The following is a 14,422-nucleotide window of genomic DNA, read 5'->3' on the forward strand; positions in this document are numbered from 1 at the left end:
AGCGATACAAGACACACACGAGTGCCTTTGACTCGTGGCCGAGCGAGAAAAACTTTTCCGCGTAATATCTGGCGTAGCAATGCTGTCTTGCATGCCACTTTCGCATGTATCTTTACATATAGCAAAATGCGTAGCTTTCGGGTACTGAATTGCGTGAAAACGACCAAAGAGAAAAAAAAAAGCCTCTTACAAGCTGCAAACAAGCCGTTGTCAGACTTGATGCTTCAACTTCGTAAAAATAAACCCTTAAGTCCAGCCATGAATGAAACATAGTGGCAAGTTACAAAGCACTGCCATAATGCGGGAAAGTCTATCTATACTAACACCACTTGCGGTTTGTTAGGCCGGCTGGAAAAGTTATAACAGCCGCTATAGCCAACATTTCGTAAGTCAGTTTCGGAACAAAATATCCAAAAACATCGTAGGTAAACGACTTCCTGGTACAAAACGCTCTCTTTTTTTTTTCTTGTGCCTAAGCACACTGATTTTACATATCTTCACAAGCGATTGCGAGCAAAAAAAAAAAAGGCACTTCTCGACAAAACAGACTGACAAATAAGGCACGCCGTCCGGAAGCTTTCCTGCCCGCAGGCACGGTTCCGCAGCGGCGCTGGCGATAAGGCCTGTAATTAACCGCTGAAGGGTGGCGCAGCTTACAAGGCTAACATTATGGAAAGCAGAGTGCCTCTCGAGGCACGCGCTCCGAATTATAGATGGGAAGCCACATGTGCTCGGAACCGTGTCAGCTCAACGCGTCACTCTATATATAGCAGCCGCGCCATATATTCGCCGAGTCAAATAATCTGAACAAGGTACGCATTCTACATCCACACAAAGCTGAGAGTCACTCATATTTACGGTATCGCACATGTTTCAACGCATATACACCAAGAAAACTTGCGAACACACAAGAATGTGAAGGTTGTGATCAGTGCGACAAACTTCCGTTTCTGTTTCCTGACGGCGTTCTTTATAAGCGTGGTAATTCTCGCGCGATCTCACAATGCGTGCTAGGAACTCGCTCTTACGGGGGAAGCTGACCTTTCATTTGTTTACTGTTAAAAAACAAGTGGATTTGTGTGTTATTTGCCAGTTACTCCTAATTTAACGGTGTATATAGTACACGATCTTCAGTAGAGTGTCACTACACTTTTTCTCGTTATCGTTATCACCTGCCGCAGCAGTTATCAGCTGTCACTTTGCCCTGATTGCACGAGGACACAAGTTAATTTTTCTCGGCGAGAACAATCAGATATCGAAGCGGGTGAAATTATGAAACTGTTGCGTACTATGACATAAGCACGCGTTGTTAGGAATCGCCAGCTGGTCAAACTTTATTCATATCCCCTTTTCACCCTTCTCCCTATACACTGTCATTACACAGGATAGTGCTTCGGCGCATAAAAATCAAAATTTATTTACATCATTGTCGTGCTTGTTTCTTTCCTCCTCCTTCCCAACCAAGACTGCGAAAGCGTTCTTTTTCAGAGTTGATGCCTACTTCTCAGTGAAACATTTTGTGAACAGTGAAGCGTTGTTCCGAAACACCACCCTTGCTCTCGAAGGAAGCAGCGAGTCAGGGAAATTGGTCGCAACGATTTTATCGTCTCCTATCATTCGGTTCCGCGGGTTGTCGACGTATTACGAAAACCGCCGGGCGCGCTTCTTCGTTAAGCGTTCCCTTATTCGGCTGCAAATTGCTGTTTCGTCGAACACGTGCGCCGGCCGTTTGCCATCTATTACGAATTCGATTCGCGCATTGGGCACGATTAGATGAAGCTTTCCAGTTCAACATTTTCTAGCCAGGCCAACATATCCAGCATTTCGTTAAAGAATTTCTCTTTTTCTCCCTCTTTCTCCCACAGATGATTGAACTGTCATATAATTTTACTCCAACACAGTATCGGTGAAAATACGGCGACTAACCTCAATGCAATGCCTTCACATTTCTACGTAAATGACGAGCTTCGATGCTTATCTTGTCCCTCTTCACGGCCAAGATGGCTGCGTAATAACTATAACGCTCGCTTACAAAAAAAAAAATGAAGGACTTGATGAGCAAACCATCGGTTCACCTATCTATAGCCGTACAGAAAGACACCAGTCTAGTTCGCTTACGCATCAAGGCGCCACGCTGAGACCACACCATGCAATCGCAGCCCTAATTCCTAGTTGCATGTATATAACGCGCTCACACACACACACACGCACACACTCTATCGCGTTCAACAAGCTCCCGGCGGGTGCTCGTTTTAAATCGTACTCTACCACCCTACCACGGTCGTATCACACGCAATCATTACACCCGTTCAGCCGCTCTTAACCGCGCAATGAAGCCGAGAAAAAAGGAGCGCTAGTTGCGAATCCCCTTCCGGTAGTCACCCCCTTTCTTTCCGTATTATAACGCCGCAGTATTATAACGCACCCATAACAAAACTTCACGGTCTCGCAAGTAGCACGCGGTGGTGGCTTTATCGGCGCGGTTGTAAACGAAAAAAGAACGTCACGCTTAATTTGCAGCCTCTCTGCGCTAAAAACAGTCGGCGCGTATCGACCAACCTCATCGATTTCGCGAACGCACGGCATACCAGGCCCGGGCCTCACGCTGAGTAGCGGCTTGATGCTGCTCCTCAGCTTCGCGCCACACCCGGGTCCAAACGTCCCGCGGTCTTCTCCTCCACACGAAGAAGAGGTGCGCCAATCTCCCGGGCTTTTATATAGGGCCGTCCGACTGAGCCGCTAATATCAGCGGTCGCGTCGCATGCGAAGAAGCGTCTGCCCTGCGTGCGAGATCTCCATGGGAGCTCCTCCACTCGTTACCTCACAACCTCATCTCCCCTCTCCTTCGAACCATTACTGCTGAATCGTGCTACCGTTGCCTCCTGTTGTTGTCTTGCCTCCCGGAGTTCAACGTTGTTGTTGTTATTGACGTTGTTGTTGTTGTTACACCAGTATCGCATGCGATACCCAGATACGCGCACACAAACGCTTCCCCTGAACGATGCGCATGCGCGGGAGCGGTAAATATAGTAATACCTCGCATCACGCTGATGGCCGTAAATGTGTTGGGCTGGGCTTCGTGTGCAAAAAAATAATAATAAACATTACAGTTGGCTTGAAGCCGATATCGGGGCGCTCAAGTTGTTTTTGAAGCTCTTCGTCCAGCAACTATAGGAGCGTCTCAATTTACGAACGCTTTTTACGGCGAGTTTTACATTCGGTGGTGCTTGTAAACGAGGTATAAAGACGTATTACTGAACAACGGTTCGCAGCACTATTTTTATTGCGGTTTCTGCATGCTCTATGCGTTACCCATTTACTCTCTTTTACAGGCGCGGTTGCGCCACACAAGAGTCTAACTGGACCGTGATGTATACGCGCAGGTCACAGCAACTAAACTGAATTCACGTATTCCATCATTTAAGATGAGGTGGCCAGGAACGTGCGCTGGCGTGTAGAAAAAAGCTCTTTGGAACTTATAGTATATCCTGAGCAAGGTCATGAGCGAAGTCAAGCATATATCGAACTTCACAAAAGCTCATACGTTGATGCTCTCTGCTGTGCGGGACGCTTGACGAATGGCCAGGAGGTTCTGCAAACTTGTGGCTAAGCACGCTAAACTGAGCTGCGGCCTAACCGGTCATCACGTCATAGATTGAGTGCTTTCGAACGAACTTCCTGCTTCCGCCAAGCCACAAACAACTTCCCTGTTGTGTAAGCGCAAAAGGGGAAAGAAAGTAGTTTCTATAGTTGTTTCGGTTGTATGCTATCGATCACAATCATCGTTGTATAATCGACAATAATACTGTTTGCGCAATAAGCTCGATCAGTCACTCATAAGCACCGCTGGCGTTAAGTTCATTGTTTGCAGTGAAGTTGCTACGCAGGAGCGCGACATTTACAAGAGCTAGGAAATCGAGAAGTTAAGCAAGAAACGTGACACCACGACGGGTGCACCCTGGACAGACAGACGAATAAATGACGTGTGATAACTTAACGAAAAATTACCCCCGCAATAAGAAAAACTATGAACGAGTGAGGATATCTTGTATTCTATGACGTCACGTGAATCACATGACGAAACAGATGCATCTGCTAATCACTATAGTACCCAGATAAGGTGGTGATGGTGTAGTTAGTACAAGACATCGTCACTCGTTCATCGTTTTTCTCATTGCGGGGGTAATTTTTCGCTACGTAATCACACGATATCCGTTCGTCTCTCGGCCCAAAATGCATTCTTCGTGGTGTCACGTTTCTCGCTTACTCAGACAGGATGGTGACGATGTCGTTAGTATGTGACAGCTACCGATGGTTAACCGAATATTGCCAGGTGGTGCATCTACTACAGGGTGTTTGCGAGACGCTTCCATACTTGCGTAAGTGCACCGACAACCTACAATATCATTGATGTGTATAACAAATGAATCAAGCATTCATTAGCTGTTGAATAAACACGCAGGAGGATCAACATACGCCCGTACGCTGTATATTTGCGAGCCGCGTGTATAACGTTGACGGAGTACTTGTGCCTTCAGAAATCAGTAATCTGTTTAAGGAGTGAAAGCGAGCATTGCCAGCTAATAAGAAGCCGTGGTGGCGGCATGCCGTGAGGGAATCATAGCTTACTGACCTGTCTGCTAGGGAGTGTTTGCGAGCCGCTTCCATAGCGTTGAAGGCGGACCCGAGGAGGAGATTGGGCGACTGATGATGCTGCTGCTGCGACTGCCGGGCGGCAAGCAGGGCTGCGCCGGCGTTCAGCGACGCCAGCAGCGAAGCGGGAGACGACGCTGCGGCCGCGGCCGACACTGCTGCTGAGACTGCTGCGGCTGCTGAGGAGGCCTGCAGCTCGGCGTTGTCGTCAGCCCCGCCGGCGGAGGCAGCGGCGAGGCTGTGGCCATCCGAGGGACTCTGGCCTCCGGCTCGCTTGGCCGCCGCCTCCCCGCCCGAGATGAGCCGGTCGCCGCGGAGGCCGCCGACGGTGCTGCCCAGAGACTGCTGCTGCATGGTTTTAAAAAAAAAAACGAAATGTGTGTTAACTGCACTATTCTACTGTATACAGGCATGCGGCATTTCATATAGCCCTCGCGTCACCGTCCTACACTCAATGACACAATACCACATGAGATAAAAAAAAAAATGCTGAACACTGTATGCGTGCTGCAGCCGACGTGTAGACAAGCGGACTTGTCTTCTTCAAGGCTACAACTTCGGTCGGAACCTTTAAAAAGACCACAGAACACTTGCTCAAACTTTGATTCCAGCAACAACTGATTTTCACGATTTTTCATCTCTTCAAGTTTCCGTGTTCCCCTGACCAAGTACCGAATGCCACATGTGAAGGCAATACTTGGTAGACAATAAATCATTAAACTGAGATCAAATTAAGACAAATTCAGATTTTAGGCTTTCGAAATTTAAGGGAGATTAAGCTTAAAAAATGAAGTTGATATATAATACGCCCGCGACAACTGAGACGGAATGAACAATCACGATAGCGTCTGGCGTGTCGTTATCAAATGCTTGCCGCCAGTGGTTGTTCGCCATCATCTGTGATGAGAGTTACAGTATAAGCATGGTATTTACTACCCATAGGTGCCGTTGTGTAGCCGAATTGTGCTTAGGTCCTCTTAGCAGCCACAGCTATATGTGGCGAAGTCGCACTTTGTTTTCGTAGGCGGCATGCCTATAGCGTGTTGCCAACCGACACCCCTGTCGTTGCCGCGTCATGTCGCCGACCAGCGATGAACCTAATTGGCAGGCAATGACTAGTGCCACTCCAGTTAGCTGCAGCTGACGCGTCACCGAAACAAAATTTGGTCCAAACATCATGTATGTATTTTGTCTTCGAGATACATATTCTCGAAGACAAAATACGTGCAACTTTAGACGCATAGCATACGGCAGCGAAAAAATACGAATAAACTAGTATACGGTACGCAAAGGTCACAGCTAATGATCCCTGAACTGTTGAATGCACATCTTTCAATTACCCCCATAGTTAAAGAGAGTCGCTCAGTAATTGCGCTTAAAAAGAAAATACACACATATCTAGTAATGGTTCAAAATTGTTTTTTCTTAATCTCCCTATGAAATCACACAGGTTTTCTTTTCTTTACCCCTTTTTGTTAATAATTGTCATGTAAAGTATCTGTTGCACTTTAATTCAGTGAGTTGTATTTGCATGTCGTTATTCAAGAGGTCTGGGTATTTCTACACGTTCCTTGTTTTATTGTCAGAAGAAAAAATAGTACACCTTTACTACAATTTAAGTCTTACAGACGGGTCTCGAAGCATCAGTGTTATGATAACGATGTTTTATGAACTCTTATAAAAAGTGTATAACTGTCGCTACTTGTTTAGTTTGTAGTGCTTCAACGTATGTATATTACTGCTCCTTGTGTGCCTTATTGACCGAGACGAGTGACAGCATTCTGTAAGGCATTAATTTGCCTCTTTTGCCTACTCTGTCCCTTACATGTCACTGTGTACTCTTTAACTCATTTATGATTGATTTATGTTTGATTTATGAATAACCATTTCCGCAACGCACGATTGCCAGCGGCACATGGGAGACGAACGCGCATCTCCGCTACCTAATTGTAGCATGTGCAGTAATTGTAGTGCGTGTGATGGTAACCATATTCAACGGTTCTGCATGGGCGCGCCGCCTGGGGAAAACTGGGGTCGAGATTACGTACGCTTGCTCGAAACGCGGAGCGCGAGACTGGCAGAACGTGACCCATGCACTGCGTAAAGCTTGCTGGGAGTCATTCGCCGTACTCAGCCCCCTTCAAAGGACGGCGTTACACGGGCCAGTCAAAGAGCTGCTTCGCATCTAAAGCAAAGTGACAGCATTACTACTGAATGGCAAGCACGGGAGTCGCTGGCCGCATGAGAGGGAAAAGGGCGCGATGCGTGCGACAGAAGCGAATGTATCGTTTTCGAAGGCACGGCCGGCCGGCGTCGCCCGTCAGGCGAGCTCGAGGACGTTAAATATTTACGAAGCGACAAGCGGCGTATCAGGTGAGCGTGACACCCGAAGCGCACCCCGTTCAGTGATATCGTCCTATCGAGAGAGGGAAACGGCGACGATGACAAGATGACAGGGAACTGGGTGGAGTTAAACTTTTTGGTCCTCGCACGCGGCGTCGGACGCGCTCCTGACGCTCGCTGGTCTGCAGTGTACCTCCTGTCATGCAGCGAAGCCTACGATAGATGTCGCTATCTGACGAGTGCGCCATTGATACGGAGTGTGACGCATTGAGATGATGTGTGGTGCACTGCTGTGCGTAGAGAGAGAGAGAGAGAGAACTTTATTTGCGCATAACGCGGACCATTCCAAATGGTCGGGCCCCTTAATTATTAAAGGGCTCCGCTAACCCTAGCCATCATCTCTACCCATTGGACCAGCCAGCGCTGATCAACAATGGCCGAGCTGGACAGCAGTGCCTCCCATTGTTCCTTTGTGTTGTTCATGTTGTGTTGTTCTTCATCGTGACGCGTAGACTCCCCCGTGATGTGAAACAGAGATGGAGTGGCTCCACACCACGGACATATATCTCTGTATGCTGTTGGGTAGAATACATGCAGCCTGTGTGAGTGCGTAGAGTTTCTTAAAATATTTACTAGAAGAAACTGTGGTTCTGCACTCGTTCAGCCACCCAGTGGGAATGATGGGTAGTTCATAGATTTGACTTCGTGCTTGCAGGGTTCGAGCTTCCTTGTGGCTTTGTTATTGCGGTTAGGTTTTGTTTCGGATAAAGGAAGAGTTCGTTGTGAACTGTTGAAGTGGTCAACTCAAAAAGATCAACGTGGTTAATCAGGACTGTTAAACCTTTGGTGAACTTCTTCTCGTGAGAAAACGGCTGCAGGTAACAAAGTATATGAAGCCTAAAAAATTAAGCTTAGGCCAAATCCATCTATTATATCGACCATTCCCATGCTGGCTGCATCGCATCTCCCATAGACACTAACTCCAGATTTCTTCCCTAGTGTTTCATTATGGAACTCAAGGCTGCGATGCAAAAGTCAAATGCAATGGCTGTTTATTGACTTATATGCTTCTCTCTACGTATACATGGGCGCAACTTTATGTTGCCGTAAAGGAATAAGGAGCGGAATCAAAAACTCGCACGGATGCACTGCGAAACACCCCGTCCCCTGCGGGCAGGCTCTTAGCAGTTCGCCCTTGGCTACAAAACGTGGACGGCGTATTCTAGATGTTCTTCACCCGTTCAATATTATCAAGCACACCGCAAGCCCTTCAGTCCACAGCTGAGGCCCTGCATAATCGATACGAGCCAGCTTCGTTTAAGCTCCGTATATAGTGCGATTGAAAAACATAATTCGGTCGAGAAACCAGTTTCGTCCGCAAAAGATTTATTGTCATGCGTTAACTGTGTGTAGTAGGCAAATTTTATATTTCACTTCCAGTGCCTACCGTCCACAGTGTGCGCTGTGATGCTACGCATCGTATCTACAATAAGTACAACCACGAACAACCCATGTAGTTGTAAAATATGCATTGTTAACCTGACTACCACCATTTCAGAATGTTCGCGTACTTTAGTAGCAGAACCCTGTACTAGCAAACAGGGTAGCAACACTTAATACGCTATATAAAGCTCCCGACAGAGGAGAAGACACTCGCAAAACTTTACTGGAGATAAATGCACCCCATACTTACACGAAACGCGCTAACAAGGGTGCGCAATAACTGTCAGGTATCAACGCCCCTATAGATATTCGCAAGGAGCGGCTACACTAAAGATGACATGATACACACGATAGAGCTTTCTTGATAGAATCGTACGTCCATCCGAAAAAAAAGAAGAAGAAATACAGACGCGGAAATTGAGTGGTATAACTGCACTGGGCCCAAGTTCCGTCCTGTTTTGAGCATTAGCCTCGGCGTGTCATCTCTGAAAGGAACTCGAGAGAGTATAACATCGACTCGAGCAAACACAGCCTAGGGAGGGGCATGCAGGGCTCAGTGGGCACTCGCGCGAAGTGTACACTATTGGAGGCGAAGGAGAGGCAGCACGCAGAGTGTGTATCGCACGCTCGTACTCGGGCAGGCTGACGCGTGACACGTCCCTGTAACGTTCTACATCTCTATACACTTCGGTGACTGCAGCCGTATGGAGACAAGTGGAGCACAAGTTGTCCAAGAGCACACGGCTCCTCGACATCGCACGTCCAGCAACGTTCCCCTCTCTCTCTCTCTCTCTCGTTCGAAAAGACCCCCATCGGGCGTGCGCTCAAACTCGGGAATCGAGCCCATCTCCGAAGTCGGAGAACATACTTGACCGGAAGAGACCGAGGGCGGGAGACAATGCAAATTAGCTCGCGATGTTTGCCCGTAGCCAATAGGCGGAGAGCGGACGGGTAATCTGTACGAAAGGCGATCGAACCAGTTAGAGCGACTTTGGAGGAAGCAAGGTTGTCTCGTGGAATCTCGGGGCGTAGCTGCTTGCCCAGTCACAGTTTTCTACGCCTAGGAGTTGTTGCATTATCAAATAGAGAGAGAGAGAGAAAGAGAAAGAGAGAAGCATAGAAAGGGGGAGGGAGGAAGCAAGGGCGGAGATAGCTCTGCATGCCATCCCTTCGGCTCTGCACTTTCTACCTGAAGTCGAATCGACAGTGCATGCCTCTCTCTCTGTTTATCATTGACCACACATTCGTCCTTAGAACAGCATCACCAGAATATCATAGTCGACCCGGTTCTATCGGTGTGCATGTGAAAAGGCTGCCACTTCAACAGAATGAAGACTGGTCTCGTACGCCGTGTAAGTTATATGTTATAAGCGAGGTTCAGGCCACACAAGTCTTCTTTTTATACAGCCCATACAAAAAGACCACATTATCATCACGCAGCTGGTCACACACTGATTCGAAAGAAAAAAAAAAGAGCGAGAAGGATGATAAGTTTCTCTCTGTCTCCTTGTCTAGCTTCAAAGAGCCGTATTCACGTAGCTCAGACGCACGCTGCGCAAATCACACCCGAGCCCATTTACTTTCTATTTGAAGAAATGCAGCAAAGTACTGTTGGATTATGACGTCGTTCAATTGTTGATAGCAGCATGGCACAAGCTTTGGTTGCGTACATGGCATTTACCCATACGCCAGCCAGCTATAGCTATACCGTGTACCACTCGTTCTGCAGTCGATCTCACCGAAGTTATCACCGTCCTATCACGGTTTATCTTTCTGATCTATAGGAGAAATATACCGTCCTCTTCCGAACATTTAGAGAACCCATCGGCTTAAAACTTTGCGTTCTCATTCTACAAACTTAAGGACTTCTCTGTATGAAAAACTACATAACGTGGCAGTTATCAACATAATGTCTGACTCATTCAAAACATCAAACGACTATTCACTGCTTACAACGATCATATAACACGAATATCTGTATGTCTACCTCATCGGTATGACTTTCATACAAAACATCTTTATAACTACTGCATTTCAGTCAACACCACGCTCTACTAAAAAAAAAGGCGACAGAAAATAACAGCGGTCGCAAACATGTCAAAAGAAACCGAGTGGAAGCTAAATGCGCACAACGGTGCATTCGGGAACGGATTTTCGTTTACTTTATGCTTACACCCTCACTAAGTGCTTTTCTGATCCCATGGGCACTTAAGTGCTTAGCTCGTAAAAAAGAAATAAAAGAGCTGCATCAGCAGTCGATGAGAAAACAATGCCAAGTACAGACCAAAGTCGTAAACGAAGCCGTAGACAGCCGGCGCGACAGTCGCAACGATGCGAGAGCAGATAAGCCGGGCAGGCTCCCACGAGGGCCTTCAAATCGGCCGCATTCCTCCTGCGCAACCTTTATCGTTTGACGTCATCTCGAAACTGATGTCCACTGACGCTACGCTAGCGGCATGTACGTGAAAGGGTGTGCAGATGCTAAGCTGAATGCAAATTCAACTTCAAGCGATGGCAATCTCTTTCTTTGTGGCTTTAGCAAAATCCGCTTGAAGTTCCCACACTTATAAATACGGAAAGTTTTCAGTCTTTTTGAGTTTTCAGACCGGGGCACGGTGAGTATGAGGGTTTTGCGGTAGAGACATGATTACTGTACCTCCCTAATTTTCTCTTGTTTGTGCACAGGGCACCCGGCTACAATTCACGATACTGCCTTTGCCGGCCACGACTCATCGTAAACAATAGTCATGTCAACAGTACAATGTTCGGGAAGCAGCGTTATCAATTACGGAATGTTTAAGCAACACGTGGGAACTCTTGGTACCGTTATAGATGATGACAAGCTAAATAAGTACAAGCCAGTGAACAAGAGGCAAGTGAAACAATAAAAAAAATAGAAAGGTAAGAATGTTAACGAAGAAGAAGTACAATGTATGCTAGCCTCCACTGTGCGCTAAATCAAGGGATTAGAGAGTTAAAAATTAGGCGACAGAGTTGACTACAGCGCAATCCAGACAACTCGCTCGCACTTAATGTAGCAAGTGCACTTCAATGCCATGTGATAAAATATTATCGGCACATATTACTGTCATAAGCTCAGGCGCAATGAAGGTATGGTCGTATTTTGTGTGATTCAATCATATAAGACAGAAATGTACAACTACGTTATCTTCTCGTTTATATAATACTAGCTGGTGATATAGTGATGACAACGTCTGAAAAATACTTTCCCAAAATTATTTTAATAATAATAATAATAATAATAATAATATTAATTATAATAGAAAATTGGCCCCGTGTCTGCATGTTTCATTACAAATGTCATCGAAAGGCGATAGTCTTGCGTGCGGAGAGAATGAACAAAATGTTTATTTGGTGTTCTGCGCGAGAAAATCGGTGAATCGCTGCACGGAGTCTCGATTCGTGCAGCGAAGGCGAACGAGCGCTTCGAGGCGCGTTAGACACGAGCGCCATCTGGCTATTTTCTTCGACAACGAAGGAAGGCGTACGCGCCCACGGAGAAATATGCGTGCCCGTAAGGCGATAAGGAGGCGATAAGATGTAGAACGCAAAGCGACGGGCAGGTGTCACCACCGTGTCGTCTTGGCAAAGCGTTGTGAACACATGCATTTTGAGCATCGCGTTGCATTGTCAGCGCAGCGTGATAAACGCTACCGTCCTTAGAATTACTTATGTGTGCCATCTCTAGTTCAAAGACACACATACAAAGTATTGACGTGTTGTTATGGTGCCTCAGATATGTGCAGTAATTGTTTTTAATTGACAATCACACAAGTACGAACGCTGAAACTTAAGCAATAATGGTGGGCGCTGCGGATGGGGTTGGCCGTTTGGTGTATCGTTACGACGGACAGACAGACAGACAGAAAGACCAAAATGTTTGCGTCGAAGTACCCCAAGAAAGACTATCATCTTTAATAATAATAATAACTCGAGTTTCATGTGCGACAACCACAATATGTTTATAGGGCCCGCCGTAGTGGAAGTTGTCATAGTGCTCTCTGACGTTGCACACTGCAGTACACGGACATCTAACATATCGCCTCCATTCAAAATGTGATGCCGCGGCCGAGATATAACCCGTGACATAAGGTAAAGCAGCCAAACACTCTCACTACTGTACCGCCACGCCGGGCAGTTCACGTAAGTCGATTACCTTCGAAAATAGCAAGCTAAGCATAACCTCACGACGTTTCCTCCGTTTAGTGAAGTACCGAGAAGCCTAAACACGTTTCTCGCCAACTTTGGTAGGTGTGAACCTGCACTACATAGTCTAGGTGCGATGCAGTGACGGGTATAAAATTGATCACGCCGTACGACTTTTACTTGTGATTGCCTGCGGCGATATCGCAACCGCCCTTGCTTTCGTTCGCTTCTTTTTTTGTTTTTCTTTTTTTCTAGTTTGCCTTCCTGAAACAAAAACTTGAGAGGGCTCGTCCGGAGCTTCGGTTTGGGCACATTCGTGCGTCCATGTTAGACGCAAACTGCAGCGTCGGCCGGTAGAGGTACACATGCAAGCGACACATGTAGGTCACCTGATCAACAGGCGAAACTGGATATACGAAACGACATAGAAGCGGCAGCAGCAGCCCTTTGCACCTAGCGAAAGGCGAACGAAGGAATGCTGGCACGTACATCCATAGATCCGCGAAACAGGAGAGGAAAAGGAGACACGGAAAAAAAGAGAAGTTCATGCAAAATGGGCAGCTGGTGCTGACGTTCAGGAAATACGTTTCTCAGATTTACCTTCGCCGTAGCAGAAATATCGAATTACCCCAACGCGTGATCGGCGCGCTGTTGTTCGGGAGAGACGTCGTATGGCGAACATGCCAGCTGGTGGGACCGGCGCAGGGTGAAAGCACGTTCTACAACGACAGCTAGTAGCTAGAAATTGTGAAACAGTTTGACCTGTCTGCCATTTACTCTCCGCACCACCATCGTCCGGTCATGTCATCCATAAAGGGTGCGGGGGTTGTGCAACATTTTGCATATAGTCGCCTTCGACTCATATCGCCCACGCGTCGTATAATTCGCGTAGTTGCTTGGTCACCGCTGAGCGAATGTTGGCGCTGTGCTCCCGAGGTGGCACCAGGGGCGACGCCTTGCGGGAACAAAGTTGCGCGAGGCAATGATGGGTGTTCTGCCTGGCTCTGCCTCATTTAGGGTTCAGCACGCGAGTGGGTGGTCATCTCTCGCTGGAGGTCCGTGGGAACAATGCTGCAGTTCGGTCTCGAGGACTTCTGTGGTGAGTTCAACGTGGGTGACATGGCATTGCGGTACATTATGTCTCTCATGTTCTTTGTGTGATTTATATTGAAATTCGATTGGACTTTTTTTCATGTTACGACCACAACATCCGAATTTCGGCTGGCAAACACGTCGTTTCATAAGAGCTACCATTAGGTGTCCGCGAGCTCATTTGCACCTTAGCCTTAACTCCGTCCGTGTGTTTGACGAGCATGGCCCCTCGAGACCCCACAAGAGAGATCGAGATGAAGAGGAAGACAGCCAGAACAAATATACCACTCACTGTATTGCACTGATAAGGACGACAATGTGCTAGAAAGCTGATTTGAACAACAAAGTTTGCTACCCTGTTCAAGTACGGTCGTACCGAATACCATGAGAATACCTGAAGAGCACCCCTTTCATATAAAGAACACCTACGTGAGCAGAAACGGTAGTGCGCCCGTCTGCCTCGCCAGTAACCAGAATCCCAGAACTCCATCTTTTCCTCTTTTTCTTCGATATCGCACCTTTTACAATAGAATTCCTCTAGGGAAGTGTTTCAAGGCAGAACGACGTCTGCCGGCACAGGCCAACGCTGACCACCCGCGTCATTACAGGTTGGGTCTCCGCAAGACCATGCACTACAGGTCAAATAATAGTTTATTTAATGCAGCTGGTTCCCCTGAGACACACTTGTATACCAGGGACATGCCGTGAGAACAGAGAAACGCTA

General features: G+C 47.1%; 1 protein-coding gene across 2 annotated transcripts in view; it reads right to left on the reverse strand.

Annotated features, from left to right (window-relative positions):
- Window positions 1-14,422, reverse strand: part of LOC119175366 (uncharacterized) — a 528,289-nt gene that overhangs the window by 308,305 nt on the left and 205,562 nt on the right. For both annotated transcript variants that reach the window (XM_075889437.1, XM_037426388.2), the window contains exon 2: window positions 4,634-5,001. In XM_075889437.1, the coding sequence (XP_075745552.1) occupies window positions 4,634-5,001 (368 nt within the window). The remainder of the gene's footprint in view (window positions 1-4,633; window positions 5,002-14,422) is intronic.

Source organism: Rhipicephalus microplus, chromosome 3 (genome assembly GCF_043290135.1).
Source record: "Rhipicephalus microplus isolate Deutch F79 chromosome 3, USDA_Rmic, whole genome shotgun sequence".
Lineage (NCBI taxonomy): Eukaryota > Metazoa > Arthropoda > Arachnida > Ixodida > Ixodidae > Rhipicephalus > Rhipicephalus microplus.